Here is a 14,852-nt window from a genome sequence, read left to right as displayed (position 1 = left end):
AGTCGAGACTCGGAAACTAGACCCTAGGATAGTCACTACCCTTGTGAGCACCGAAGTACCCAAGTTACCTAGCCCACGGGCTGCAGGTGCATAGGTGTGAACTTGCGTCGGGTTTCGTCGTGGACTTCTATGGATGCCTGAAGGAAAGTTGCTGACAGGCAGTCAGTGAAGAGTGTCCGGTGGATCCCAAGGCCGGGATCAAGAAGGAAGGGTACCTGCAAGCAGAAGGGACAGAGTCAAGGTCACTAGCCAGTGACCACGTAGAACCAGGAAGGAACCAGGCGATGTCGTGAAGATTGCAGGTGATGGGTGAAGCTTGTCGCTGCAGCCACGGGTACCAGGAGATGTCGAGGACGACCAGGACCAGGAGGCGAGCTGTCCCACGAAGGCTCTTGCTGTCGGCGGCGTCGAAGTCGAACTAGGACTCACCAAGCCTTGGCAAGCGGAACCCACGAAGAATGGAGGACTTGCTTCTGGTGCAGACCAGGAAGGTCTGGGATGCTTCTCTTTTGCAAAGAAGCGGGAGCCAGTCTGGAGGAGCCAAACCAGCAGTGAAGATTTAAAGGTGTGTCGTCACAAAGGCCGCTAGCCAACGGGCAAGCAACCGGACAGACGCGGCAAGCAGGAAAATGCAGAAGGGCACCACGCAGGACTCGTGGAGTGTGGGGGGCTGATCTTCGGTGCAGATGGTGCTTGGGGTTGGGGCTTCTCAATCCCCGGTGCACAACTTCGAGGGTGCCTCAGAAGCTGCGCTGGAAGACTCGCCACTTTTCCCAGGTAGCCGGTCCCACGTCTCTCGTCGCCTCCACGGATCTCAGCTCGGCTGTGGATGTGGATCAGGGTCGGAGAAGTCTGGAAGTCAAGGCTCTGGTCGGGCTCTGCAGTCGGTCCCTCGTAGAACTTCAGCAAAGCAAAGGGTAGTCTCTTGATGGTGCCTGTTTGCACAGGGTAGCCACTCCTTGGCCACAAGGGAGATACTTCAGTCTTCTTCTTTCGTCGAATGTCGAAGGTCCAGAGTTTCTGTTCAAGTTGCAGGTTCAGGATAATCTAATCGCCTGGGGCCCAGCTACCACTCTTCTACTAATCTGGGGGGCTGGGTTGCCTGCTAGGTCACGCCTTATGGGTGGGACCTGGGAGGGGGTGGTTACACCCCCTTCCCTTTGTCCAGTTTCGCGCCAGGACTGGGGCTGGTGTGCCCCAGCACCGGTTTGAACTGGACTATGCATGGGACACCTTGTGTGCCCCAGGCATGTCTCATTCCTTTCAGCCCTCCCTGCCCCAATACACTAAAGTCTATCTGGGGAGGTGCTAGCACCTCCCCAAGCAGGAAACCTATTGTCCAAGCCTCCCTTGCCGGGATCACCCCCAGCCGCAGGAGGTCAGACTGAAGGAAGCTAAACTGAGGATTGAAAGGGAAGAACTTGCCCTTGCCAAAGAGAAGCTTGCTCTGGCCAGAGAGCAAAAATCGTGTGGGTCAGAACCCACTGGTGGCAGCAACATTCCTAGAGATAGGGATAGGTCTTATGATCATAGAAACCTAAGCAAGATAGTCCCCCCATATCAGAATGGGGATGACATCCACAAGTGGATGACTGCTTTGGAGAGGGCCTGCAAAGTACAGCAGGTACCCCAGAGTCAGTGGGCAGCTATCTTGTGGCTCTCCTTTTCTGACAAAGGTAGAGACAAGCTCCTCACAGTCAGTGATGAGGATGCTAACAATTACAAAGTCCTGAAGAGTGCTCTGATAGATGGGTTTGGCTTAACCACTGAGCAATATAGGTTGTTGTTCAGAGACACCCAGAAGACACAGACACAGGACTGGTCTGATTTTGTGGATTGTGCCACTAAGGCTTTGGAGGGTTGGTTAACTGGCAGCAAGGTGCAGGACTATACAGGATTGTACAACTTGATTATGAGGGAGCAGATCCTTAGTAATCGTCAGAACCAGCTTCTCCATCAACACCTGGTAGACTCAGATTTGACCTCTCCCCAAGAATTGGGAAAGAGGGCAGATAAATGGGTCAGGACCAGGATTAGGCCTACAAATCAGGGTGGTGACCAAAAGAAACATACCACCAAGCCTCAAGAGAAGGGTGGGGATAAAGCAAAAGAGTGCTGAGGGTTTGACTAGAATAAATACACTTTATTTTATATATATATCTGTTGTGGTGTCCTTTTATTTGGTATTCAAGGGATTATATATGGTATCACAGCTGGCTTCACATGCCATTCAGAGTTTAGCCTAAGACTGCTCTTGTCCATGCTACCACTAGGATAGCTGGTCTATAAGGTTGACTTTACAACCAATCACCATAAGGGTTGTTTGGACTGATATAAGGTGTACACTACAACTAGTGACATCATACATCAGGCCAACTTCTCACATTGGTGGCAGCAGTGGGATCTGAGCTTGCTGTTGTAATACCATTGTAATCTTGAGATACTAAATTGAAAGATCACATAAGATATTGTTTAGGTACATATAACATAGATTATAAATACTTAAGTCCTACTGGACTTAGTTGTTGTAGGTTGAAGGGCCTAACACACCCTGACTACAACTACTAGAGAGGTTTAGTAGATACAACTAGTGTAGGTAGGTGCACACACCACACCCTCACTAGAATCATGTCCCTGAATGGAGATCACACTGATACTCCCTCAGGAGAGGAGAATCCTGGACAGATTCCCTCTAGATATGATGCATTCACTTTCCAGGAGATGAGACAACTGTGTACCTCCAGGAGATTAAAACAGGGTTCCAACCCTACCCTTAGACAGCTAGTGGAGCTTCTGGAGGCCTATGATGCTGAAAGAGCTGCCAAGTATGGTGCCATAGCTGTAGATAAGGGCCTCCCCTCCACAGAAGAGACCCCTGACTTAACTGATACAGATGAGTTAGAAGAGACCTCAGAGGAAGAGGGAGGTAGCAAGACCCCAGTCAGAAGACTTAGTCAGGCTAACTTAAGCTTCATGGGAGCTTGCATGGGAGCTTCCCTTACAGGCCCCCAAGTAATCTTAAAAAGATAGATAGGAGGGGTAGATCTCCTTCAGGGGACTCTCTCCACTCCTATCACTCAAGAAGCTCCAATGCTTCATCCCACAGGGGGATGACTTCCCCCCAGAGGAGAGAGCATGAGGCCAGAATGAAGGAAGCTAAACTGAGGATTGAAAGGGAAGAACTTGCCCTTGCCAAAGAGAAGCTTGCTCTGGCCAGAGAGCAAAAATTGTGTGGGTCAGAACCCACTGGTGGCAGCAACATTCCTAGAGATAGGGATAGGTCTTATGACCATAGAAACCTAATCAAGATAGTCCCCCCCATATCAGAATGGGGATGACATCCACAAGTGGATGAATGCTTTGGAGAGGGCCTGCAAAGTACAGCAGGTACCCCAGAGTCAGTGGGCTGCTATCTTGTGGCTCTTCTTTTCTGACAAAGGTAGAGACAAGCTCCTCACAGTCAGTGATGAGGATGCTAACAATTACAAAGTCCTGAAGAGTGCTCTGATAGATGGGTTTGGCTGAACCACTGAGCAATATAGGTTGTTGTTCAGAGACACCCAGAAGACACAGACACAGGACTGGTCTGATTTTGTGGATTGTGCCACTAAGGCTTTGGAGGGTTGGTTAACTGGCAGCAAGGTGCAGGACTATACAGGATTGTACAACTTGATTATGAGGGAGCAGATCCTTAGTAATTGTCAGAACCAGCTTCTCCATCAACACCTGGTAGACTCAGATTTGACCTCTCCCCAAGAATTGGGAAAGAGGGCAGATAAATGGGTCAGGACCAGGATTAGGCCTACAAATCAGGGTGGTGACCAAAAGAAACATACCACCAAGCCTCAAGAGAAGGGTGGGGATAAAGCAAAAGAGTGCTGGGGGTTTGACTAGAATAAATACACTTTATTTTATATATATATCTGTTGTGGTGTCCTTTCATTTGGTATTCAAGGGATTATATATGGTATCACAGCTGGCTTCACATGCCATTCAGAGTTTAGCCTAAGATTGCTCTTGTCCATGCTACCACTAGGATAGCTGGTCTATAAGGTTGACTTTACAACCAATCACCATAAGGGTTGTTTGGACTGATATAAGGTGTACACTAGAACTAGTGACATCATACATCAGGCCAACTTCTCACACACGTGTCTAGAGATTTACAACACTAACCTGCACCAACTTTGGCGAAACACTACATCGAAAATTCAAGTAAGCAATCACTGTGAACTGCATTTACCACAATGCTAAGGGACGAACTGTGCTTGGAGGTGAGGCAGTGTGCTCCCAACCCCATTCAAATTAAGTGAATCACAGAATGTTCAGGTCCCTGCTGAGTCTCGAACCCGGTTCCCCAGCTCCAAGGTCGACCGCCATAGCCATTAGGCCACATTCTATCCCCCTGATAGTTTCCTGTTTTGATTATTTATTTCAACTGTATGGCCCAGTTCATAGGTATCTGTAAAACATATATCTGCTAGAGACTACTAGCCGCAGATTCCTTAACGTAGAATTATCCCCAGGCGTGAGACTGGATCCGGAATTTTTTGCCACAGCATCTCTGCGCGCCGGGGGCGGTACCACGCGACCCCGCCCTGACATCGTCCACGGTCGTGACGTCAGCGAGGTCACATAAGTCCCACCCCGGCGCGCTGACGTCAGTTTCCTTCTTTTCTGCGTGCAACGCGGATCCGGAGTGAGTTCCCTTGACCTGTTTTCAGGCCTCTTTTAACGACTTTGCGTTTGGAACAGTGTGCAATGCCTTCGGGTTTCAACACGTGTGCTTCTTGTGCGTGTCAGATGTCGGCGACGGACCCTCACCCTATTTGTATGTGGTGTTTGGGCGAGCACCATGATTCTACGGACTGCGCCGCCTGTCAGCATCTCAAGCCGAAGTCCCGGTGGGAGCGCCGTTTGAAATTCCTTTCGGCCCGCTTGTCCAGATCGGTCTCGTCACAGCATCCGTCCCCTACCTCGGAAGGGTCCAGAAGCCGCCGATTCTGGCTGCGGCATTGTCCTTCACCGAGGCCCCACCGGTAAGTCCTGCAACTTGCCACCGAGGCCCTGTCCTCATTCTGCAGAGGGCGCGGCTTCCTCTCTGGACGTGCGCCCTCGCCCGTCGCCACCCTACCTGCCGTTTCCTGGTGTTGGGGTGACAAGGGCCCAAATGAAGGCCTACTCTATGTCTTTGCAGGCTTCTTTGGCCCCCCCTCCTCTTCCTGAGACGTCCGAGGATCCCTCGCCATGCACGGGGCCTTCTGCAGACTCGCCGGCGGCTTCGCCCCTCGGCGCTGACGAGTTCGGCTTCAGGTTTTGGAGGTGTGGTGTCGTCAAGGTGCGGCCCTAAGGGGTTCCCCTCTTTGACCCATAGTGTCCCTGTCTCCCCGCAAAACCCCGCGGGGTTCCCTGTGGTGTCGCAGGAGACCCCTCAGGCCCCTCACTCGTCCATGGGTCTTCCATCCTGCAGGGGCTGACCATTTCTTCCTCCAGCAGGGCACGGGGACGGGCGGCTTAGTTTGCAGCCTTCGCCCATGGAAGAGTTGCTTCCCCCCCCACGACGCCCTACGGAGGCGAGTGTAGCCTTTGTCCAGGCCATCTCCACAGCCACCGGCATTTTGCAATTGGGCAACCCGGTCGCTCCACTCCCAACGGACCACTTGTTAAAGGTTCTCCACCAGGGCTCTGGTGGAGGGGAGCCGCTTCTTCCATTTGAAGCTTCGCTCCACAACTCTCTTCACCGCCACCATCCTGCGCCGCACGATCCAGTCTGCCTTTTTTCCCACCCCTCTGCCCAGGGCCCTGTCCTGCAGACTGCTTTTCCTTCCTTGCCTTTGGTGTTGCTCCCTCCGTCACGGGAGGCCCGGTAGTTGGACTCCTGGGGGCGTAACATTTTCGCTTCCACTAGTGCTGCTCTGCGCGCGCTCAACACACTTTGTATGTTGGCCAGGGCTACCTCCGACCTGTGGGATTCCGCGGAGTCCCTTCTGTCTCGCACCTCCCACGAAGGTGCCCGCGCTGATCTGCGGCACCATGTGCGGGATGGTCGGGAGTTAGCTGCATTTATTGTCCGTTCGGCCTTGAATGTCTCTGATTCTCTCGCCCGCGCTATGGCGAGTTCTGTGACCCTTCGCAGCTATGCTTGGTTGCGGGATAGCATCTTTCCGGAGAATATTTGGGAGCGTCTTGTTGACCTGCCTTTTGATGGGATTCTCTTGTTTAACACCCACGCAGACTCCGCTATTCAACGACTCCTTGCGGGGCTCCGTCCTCCTCCTCCCCCTCCGTAAGCTTTGGCTTGTCGGTCTTCAGGTGTCTTATGGGAGGCATTTATCCCACCTTTCTCTTTGGGGCCTAGTGTTTCGGTTGGCCCGTCTGTGTGCTGTGTGTAGCTTGGAATGCCTTCAGGTTCCTTAAGTTGCCCCTCTGTTCTTTTGGCTGCTGGTTCAGCCCTTCAGCTTTTGTGGTGAGTGATTTTTAGCTGTTAGTGAAGCCGTATAGGTCCTCAGGTTGGACCATCTGTGTATTTTTTGGCTGAGTGGTAAGCCAACTGTGGTTATTTCCACAGGTCTTTTATGTTCTTGGCCTTTGTTAAGGATTTCCTTAAGAGGTGTTCCCCTGTTTTGTTTTGGGACGTGTCATACCCTAGGTGGGGTACTTGTTGGCTATTGTATAACTTTGTCCTAAGCTGGGCGGGTGTAGGTACCTTCTCGGGTTCCTCGTGTTTCCTGGCGTCACTGTATACCGCTTGGTGCGGTCTCTCTCTCTTTTTCTTCCGCCTTAGCGCAGCTTGCGCTGCTCCAGGTTCTGTCCCGCTCCGTATCCAATGGTGTTTCTATCCTTCTTCTACAGGGCTTGCCTGTCGTCCATTTTGCCCCTTCAGCCTCTGGATCGCCAGACCGACTTTTGTCATTCCGTCTACGGCATCGTGTTTCGGCCTGGGCCTCTGCCTTGTGTTCCAGGGGGGCTAGGTTATTCCTGGTGTTCTCCTGTGTTCTGGTTGACGGCTTAGGTCTGTACTACATATGTCTCACTTACCGGGGGCCGCTTCGTCCCCCACACCTCAGCTGCTTCTTGGGGGGTACTTCTCCTCTTTAACTTCTGGACGGTCCCACTTCTCTTCGTGGGCTGGGTTATGCTACTGGGACGGTCCTTCTCTGGGGCTTGTTCTGGGGTTCCCTTGCCTCTGTCTTCGTCTTGCGCTCGGCTTGTTCCGGGCACACTACTTCATAGTATTTACCAGCTGCCTGCTGCGCACGCCTGGTAGTTACGGTCCACCTCCGAGGGCCTCGGCGTGTAACTGTGTGCTCCTGTCCCTTGCTTTGCTGGAGCTTTGCGCTTATCGGCTGTGGGGCCGTTCCTGCCTTGTTCTCTGCCTCGGGGCTGTCACCCGTTCAGCTGTCCCCTTCGCTGTGTGTGTGTTCTCCTGTGGCGGGCTCTGCCTCCGTTCCACCTCTTCTCCTTGGATGTGCGGGTGGTTCTTTTCTTCCTTTGGTACTCTCTTGGTGCTGACTGTCCCTCCGGGTTTTCTGGTGGACACCCTTTGCTCCTCGGGTAGGCTTGTGGTATCCTGGCCTTCCCTTCTCCTTGTTCTTGCTTACTTCTGCTTGGAGGGAGCTGGGCCGTCCTTCCTGTCCCCATGACACATCCCATGTTGGGGCCCTGTGTTCTTCCAAGCTGGTGAGGTTCTCTTGCAGCCCTCCTCCCCTCTGGGTATGGCTAGGGTATCTATTCTACGTTAAGGAATCTGCGGCTAGTAGTCTCTATCAGATGTACAAGTTACTTACCTTCGGTAACGGTGTATCTGGTAGAGACAATTCTAGCCGCAGATTTCTTCACGGCCCGCCCTTCCTCCCCGTTCTGCGAGGACCCTTCAGCTTGGTCTTCTGCACTCGCCTCCCTCCGGGTGGCATTTGTTTTCTGCGGGTGCTCTCTTTCACTTCCTCCCTGGCGGGATGCTTCGTTCTGTTTATTTGTTCCACTCCTTCTTTTCTAGTAATTGGACGGTAGGTTCATGTGTACTTTTGCATCCCTGCACCCTGGTTATTCCAGTGTGGGGCCTCCTCATAATCCCTTTTTTCATTGCTTGGGGTTTCTGACTCCTCTGCAGCCCCCTGGGTTGGGGTCTCTTGGCTGTGCCTCAGCCGTTAGCTTTTTACAGGGGGATACGACACTCCTTGATTGTGTTGTCTTGGGGTGATTTGTCGTTACTCATCTGTTCCGGACTTGTTGCCCTTCACTGTTATAGATTGTGGTTGCAGACTTTCTGTCATCTGCCACAACATTTTTCGCATGTTTTTTCTGCCTCCAGGGAGGATATTGCCTTCTCTTTGCAGGGTTGCTTCTCAGAACGGTGCTCTGCTCTTTCATTTCCATGACTTTCAGTAATGCAGTACTTGGCACTGTCCCTAATGGTGCTGTTCCTCACCATTCGCTTCTTCCCTTTCTGTTTCGCTGATTTTTTTTGCACACTGTACCCATACTCTCACAGTTTTGTTTGTGATGGTTCCGCATTGTGGCGCGGAAAAGTTCTCAGAAGAAAACTGACGTCAGCGCGCCGGGTTGTGACTTATGTGACCTTGCTGACGTCAAGTCCGCAGACGATGTCAGGGCGGGGCCGCGTGGTACCGCCCCCGGCGCGCAGAGATGCTGACGCAAAATGATTTCCGGATCCAGTCTCACGCCTGGGGATAATTCTTCGTTAAGGAATCTGCGGCTAGAATCGTCTCTACCAGATACATCGTTACCGAAGGTAAGTAACTTGTACATCACTTATCAAAAGAGCAGGGTCATAATAGTCACAAAACATTATATTTCTAAAGAACAATCTTATATGCCCTTTAGGGCACAGTACAATAATATCACTCACTTACCATACCTCTGTTCTCTTCAGTTCCTTTATCAATCCACTCATATTTGAACACTAAAAGTGTTGCATTTACTTTGGCACCAGCTGAAATCCCCTATACTGTGCAGAGAGAGACACTGTGTGTGTCTCTCTTAAACTCTTTACATTGCATTTTCAAGGTGTTACCTTATTTTTCACAGCTCTTGACACTTCCTGTATGTGACGATATACAACAGTCACAATCATTTACACCTGCGCACATGATGTTTCCTGTTTTTCATGGACTATGTCTCCAAACTCTTTTGTCTCGGGAGTGACCGAAGCAAAGGCTAAAGATCTGTTCAGAAAACAGGGAAGGATGAAATACGTTTGTTCGATGAGGCCTGGACACCGGTTTACACATGTTAGGGAATACGAAAAAGAAATTGATACAATTATAGTGTTTATCGAATAGCACATGGCCACCCACAGCCGTTATAAACCTATTTAACCCGGAACATAAAGCATATTGCCGTGGATGCAGTGTTCCTTTTGCCAACTAAGCAGATGTGATATGCTGAAACAATACTGTAAGATAACTAATAACAGGGAAACCTCTGTGCTTTGGAGTGATGGTGCTCTGAAAGGCAGGCACGGCAGCCACCGAACGGGTCGTGCTGTCATTTCTGGATGGCATAAGGCTCAGCAGTGCCCTGAGCTGTCCTCTCTCTCATGAAACTTAACTGGTGGAAGCAGTGAGGGTGAACCTGAAGCACAGCGTGGTGGAGGATTCCCTCCCTACAGTGCCTGGGCGTCATTTCTTGCAACCTGGGAGGGCGGAGGGATCACCGGCCCGGAAGTGTGAGCCGCCCACCTGAGGCACCGATGAATGGGAAAGGGATGTCAAATGAACTGGAGGGATGTGCGGCTGGCAGCAGAAAATATGAATAGATTGAACCGGAGTATGTTGGAATGAATGAAAGAAAGAAAGGAACAAAGAAAGAAAGAAAGAAAATCATTTGTAAAGCGCGCTGCCACCATACCGGGTTGCCCTGCCCCTTAACGGCCAAATTCAAATATAGAAATGGCGCTAACTGTTCTGCTGACTGATGACTTTGTGGACTAATGCATCCACTTCCACCATTTGTCTTTGACCACGTGGTTGCGAGTTTACATCTTGGCTGTACCACTCAACTTCTCATCCGCTACAGGTTGATATAATGAGTACCATAGAGTTGGGTGACATAAGCATCTATTAATCGGCGTCCGGATAACCACAAGTGAACCTTTACTTTAAAAATGTACATCTTAAGCTATTTTATGTATTTGGTTCTTTGGCAATAGGCCCGGGACCCATCTTCTAAAGTTGCACTTACTATATTAGCTACCTAACAGGATATTGTAAAGTTAAATATACTCAGAGGAGCACATTTCACACATTTATACATCTATTCCAGTGCTTAATTTGTGACAGTGTTTGCCGGGGCTTGGCACTGGTACGTTGTTTTAAACACCGGCACATGTTTGAGAGTCTACAAAAGGGTGATGCTGTGTCCATTTTTTTTTAAGCAGTGTTCATCAGTGGAGCTCTTGCCTAGTTAATATTCTGTAATAAGGATAAAAACTATTACTTACAAGTTATCCCCACAGATTGAGACAACCTGGACTAGTCCAACAAATCACACTTGTTTGAGTTTCATCATTAGTAGGTACTACTCACATTCTGTAGCTGTGGTGGTACCAGCTGCAGTGGTCAGATGTGGAATACCTTTGGTCCTGGCACTTACTTTTTTTTTCTTTTTCCAAATTCAGCACTGCTCTAATCATTTCATGAAACACTATAGAATAATTATGGTAATAACACTTGCTTTCCATGCCACACTAATGAGCAAATGGCCATATTTTAGGCATAGAAGAGAAATTATTTTGATAAGAAACACTGTAATGAGAACACTGTATCCGTTGATGCAGTCTAATTTTGAGTCAGTATGGGAAACCATGCCATAAACATTTTATGGAAATAATTAAGAGTGACGATAAAATGAGAAGTTATTTCCTAAGACGTTTACAATTAGGTGAGAAAGCTGATGACCACAGAACACATGTTAGCAGGGTTGATGTTCACATGGACTGTTGAATGACATCCCTAACGGAAGGAGCTAAGGAATTATTATAATATTTTTTTGAAGACCAATGCAGTTGAATCAATGACAGTGTAATACCAACTTATAGAACCTTAAAGTGGAAAACTGAGCTAACAAGTACTGCAAGCAGACAAACAATGAATGAGCTTTATGGACTGGAAATGAGATTTTGTCGATCACTGCCAATGAAATAAATGTTATTACTGAAATGTTTCTGTCTCTTCTAGGATACCTATTGTTGAATAGATGTATAAATGTGTGACAGGTGCTCCCTGATGTATATGTTTTTATTTTGTTGTTACCCATTAGTGTTGTTACTTTTTGCAGAATTGTGCTACTCCTCTAAAACACGGAAAAGAGTATACAAACTGACAATCTCAACTTCAGCAAAATATTTTTTCAGTCATCTCTATGGCTTTTGAAGCTCTTGACATGATAAATCACTTTATAGCATGTCTTTGTGGAGTCGAGTGTAATTCGAAACATACTGTGCCTGTGTAACCAGTATCGTGTTACTTTCCAGCACACCAGTGGTTTTCTAAACGCTGCAACATTTCAGCCTGTACGACCGTTACCAGCTATTCGAATAATGGTGGACAAAATCAACCTGGAACATTCGGAGCCAATGTATACAGAGCAGCTGGTACAGACGGTCAGCAATCTCAGCCAACCCTCTGACAACCTGCTGCACCACTGCTACGTGCATTGCTACCTAAAGGTAAACTCAAGATGTCATTTATAGCGATTACACTGCGGATGCTTGTATTTGTCATAAAGCTCTAAAATGTGATGGGCATTTTTTTTTTTTAAATCAGAAGTGAGAATGCTATATTAAAATAGCATTAAAGTAAGACCAACAGAAAACTATTGCCCTGAACATGTCAGCCTTAAAATAGAAGAGATGGAAGTTTAATTTCTTGCGAGTTACTATATTTCAGGATATATCTTTACCGAGTAAGGCAAGGTGCCACAGTGTTTCTTCAAAGAGTTGCTCTTGCATGCTAACTTACTTTTGGTTTGGTGAGCTAAACAAATGCACAAATAGGATCTTTCCTTTTTAGGTCTCGCCTGACCCAGCGCATGTGCTGGTCTGCCGAGACTTTTTGAGAGGGCTCCAAAAAGTGCTACCAGGCCAGCCTAGAGCTACAGTGCATGTGCGCGGGCGCCGCGTTTTTCCGCGATTACTTTCACTTTTGCAGCCGCACGGCCGCTTTGATGTTTGATCGTGATCACTTTCGCGGCCGTACGGCCACCTGGCATAGCCAATAGGTCTCGCTTTTGGGACCTTATAAGTATTTAGTTATGCAACTGTTGTATGGCTAAACACTTATAAGGTCCCAAAGGCGAGACCTATTGGCTATACCAATGCTTGTTTGATCTGCAGATCACATAGAGTAAGGCATATGTGATAGGACTGGCGTGAAGGTGCCTACTTCTGCTGTCTCAGTTTGTGCCAGCACCTAAAAGCTGATTCAGCATTTCTCTTAAAATCCTGGCCCAGAATCAGGGAAGCAGTTGTTCAGAGATGGCGGCAGCAGCCGCTGTTAGGGGGTTATCTTAACTCCTGCACCCACCTATAATGAGCATGTGTGGAACGCGCAAATCAGCTCCCTTGCATGGAACTTGGCAAAGAACTCTGGTGTATGTTAGTAACCCGACTTGTTGTTCATATTCTTTCAGCCCACTTCCGTTCATGGTGATCTGCGGAACCTCCTGGCACATGAATAGAAGTGGTTGGCCTGATGTGACCATAAGGGGCTAAATCGAGCATCTGACATAGTTGCAACTGGAGGAACTTAATTTTTGGAGCTCCTAGGAAGAGGGTGCAAGAACCCATTGCGATGGAGAACACCACATATGATGGGCTATGGCATACATGTATGGGCACCAATGATGAAGTGCTTCTAGTGCCCTCAGTGTGTAGAGGGGTTGCCACACTATACTGTTTCCTCTTTCGGTAGACCCTCCATTGTCTGTGTATGTATATCATGGCTACCTAGGTACCCTTTCTGAAGAGATGCAGGTGAAGATTCATCCTTTTTTTGTTGTGTGGCATCTTGAAACTTACCGCACTATCCAGGGGACATTTCCAAACACATAAACCATAGGGGACCACAGATTGCCCAGTGGATGGTGGTCGGCGCCGCAGATGGGGAATCTTAGGAGACGTCCCTTTCTATTAGGTGCCTGTTAACAAATTAATGCTGACAGCCGTGTGGACATAGTGCGAGTGAGAGCACTTTGTGGCCACCTCCTTTGCAGCTGTATGTCACTACATTGTGAAGCCTGCCTCTCAACCAGTTGTAAATGTATCTGAAAAGACATTCGGTTTTCCCCTTTCAATAGTATTTTAAGGTGTTTTATTTGCCACGTTATTAAATATCTTTGCTAATCCATCGCAGATCTGTTTTAAAAGTAGGACTCTAATATTGTGTAGCTGCACATCTGTTTGGCTGCCTGCCCGCTCAAGCCTTTTTCCACACTGGAATGTTTTCATTGTTCCCACCGTAGTTGTGTATTAGAAACACAATAAACATTTGATATGAGATTGAACATCATTCATGTGCATCTTGCACTCAAGAAGTTCCTGCTTTGTATTGGTGTATAGTTTATTTTCCAATAGCTAGAGTCGATTTTTCAATATTCTTGTATATTCTAGTTTATTGAAATTGTGCTGAAATATACTAAATTGACCATTCTACCAAATGTTTCTTGCACAAATTGAATGTGGTACATAAGAAGTGCTCTTCAGTTTGTATGGATCCATAGACCTTAGAATGGCGAGTGGATGTGAATGGATGGTAGAGAATCGCTTGTAATTGCATTTATATAGTGCTTACTACCCCTGACGAGGAGTCGAAGCGCTTCTTGGCAAGTAGCACACTACTGTGGAACCCAAAAAGTTTTATTGGTGAATTAGTATAGGGAAATATTAAATTATTTTGAGTGGTGAACATTTTGCTCTGTTATTTGGATTGAAAAGGATAGTGGCAGGATAGAAGAGGGAAAGGTTTGCATTTATATAATGCTTGAATCGCTTTTCGGCAGGTGGCACTCTACTCCGGAACCCAAACAGGATTAGTGGGGAAATTAGTTTAGAGGAATATGAAGTTAATTTGAGCGGTGGACATGCACGTTTTATTATTTGTATTGAAAAAGGATAGTGGAGGGATAGAAGAGGGCGAATTTATTGTAAATAGTGCATGGTAATAGATTGCTGCTATGCTTAATTTGTGGGTAAAATAAGTGTCAGGCCCTGGTGAGGAGGCCACCACAGCTTGCATCAACCACTGCCCCTGCCAGCTCTGCTAATGACATTGCCTACAGAACCACAAACCATCACGCTCCTACAAGTGTGACAATTCAAAATGTTCGAGGCCCAAAGCTATAAGAATGGCTTTGGCGGCTGGAATAGTTGTTTTAAAATGATATTGAATTAATAAACAACTGTTGTTCTGCTCATCTTCTATTTGCACAAACAGCGCCATCATGCGGCACTGTCATAAGTGCTGGTGTTGACAATTAAGCACCCGTTTTTAGGTACCGGAAACCACCTGTTCAAATTAAGCACTGGATTGCTGGACAGCAGATGGTGGATATATAATGGAAGCAGAATTAATTGAGAATGGGTTGAGGGATTGATGGATGGCTGGATAGAATATGAGTTGAAGGGGGAATGGGTGTGGAGTGGTGTATGGTGGGTGGATCATGGTCGGCTTTAGGGCAGTGCGACCGATGCAGCCGCACTGGGCGCTGACCTGGAGGGGGTGCTCACCTCAGTTGGCGGCACTGTGTTTAGCAATAACTTACGATTTAAAAACAGCTGAAGCAGAGTTTCTTGTGCATCCAGATTTCAGGCAGCAATAAAAATGTCAAGATAA

General features: G+C 48.0%; 1 protein-coding gene across 1 annotated transcript in view; it reads left to right on the top strand.

The window, feature by feature from the left end:
• VPS13B (vacuolar protein sorting 13 homolog B) overlaps positions 1-14,852 on the top strand; it is a 2,934,705-nt gene that overhangs the window by 513,428 nt on the left and 2,406,425 nt on the right. The window contains exon 15 of the mRNA XM_085605186.1: positions 11,495-11,689. Within this exon, the coding sequence (XP_085461312.1) occupies positions 11,495-11,689 (195 nt within the window). The remainder of the gene's footprint in view (positions 1-11,494; positions 11,690-14,852) is intronic.

Source organism: Triturus cristatus, chromosome 5_1 (genome assembly GCF_964204655.1).
Source record: "Triturus cristatus chromosome 5_1, aTriCri1.1, whole genome shotgun sequence".
Lineage (NCBI taxonomy): Eukaryota > Metazoa > Chordata > Amphibia > Caudata > Salamandridae > Triturus > Triturus cristatus.
This window is presented reverse-complemented; position numbering and strand designations above follow the sequence as displayed.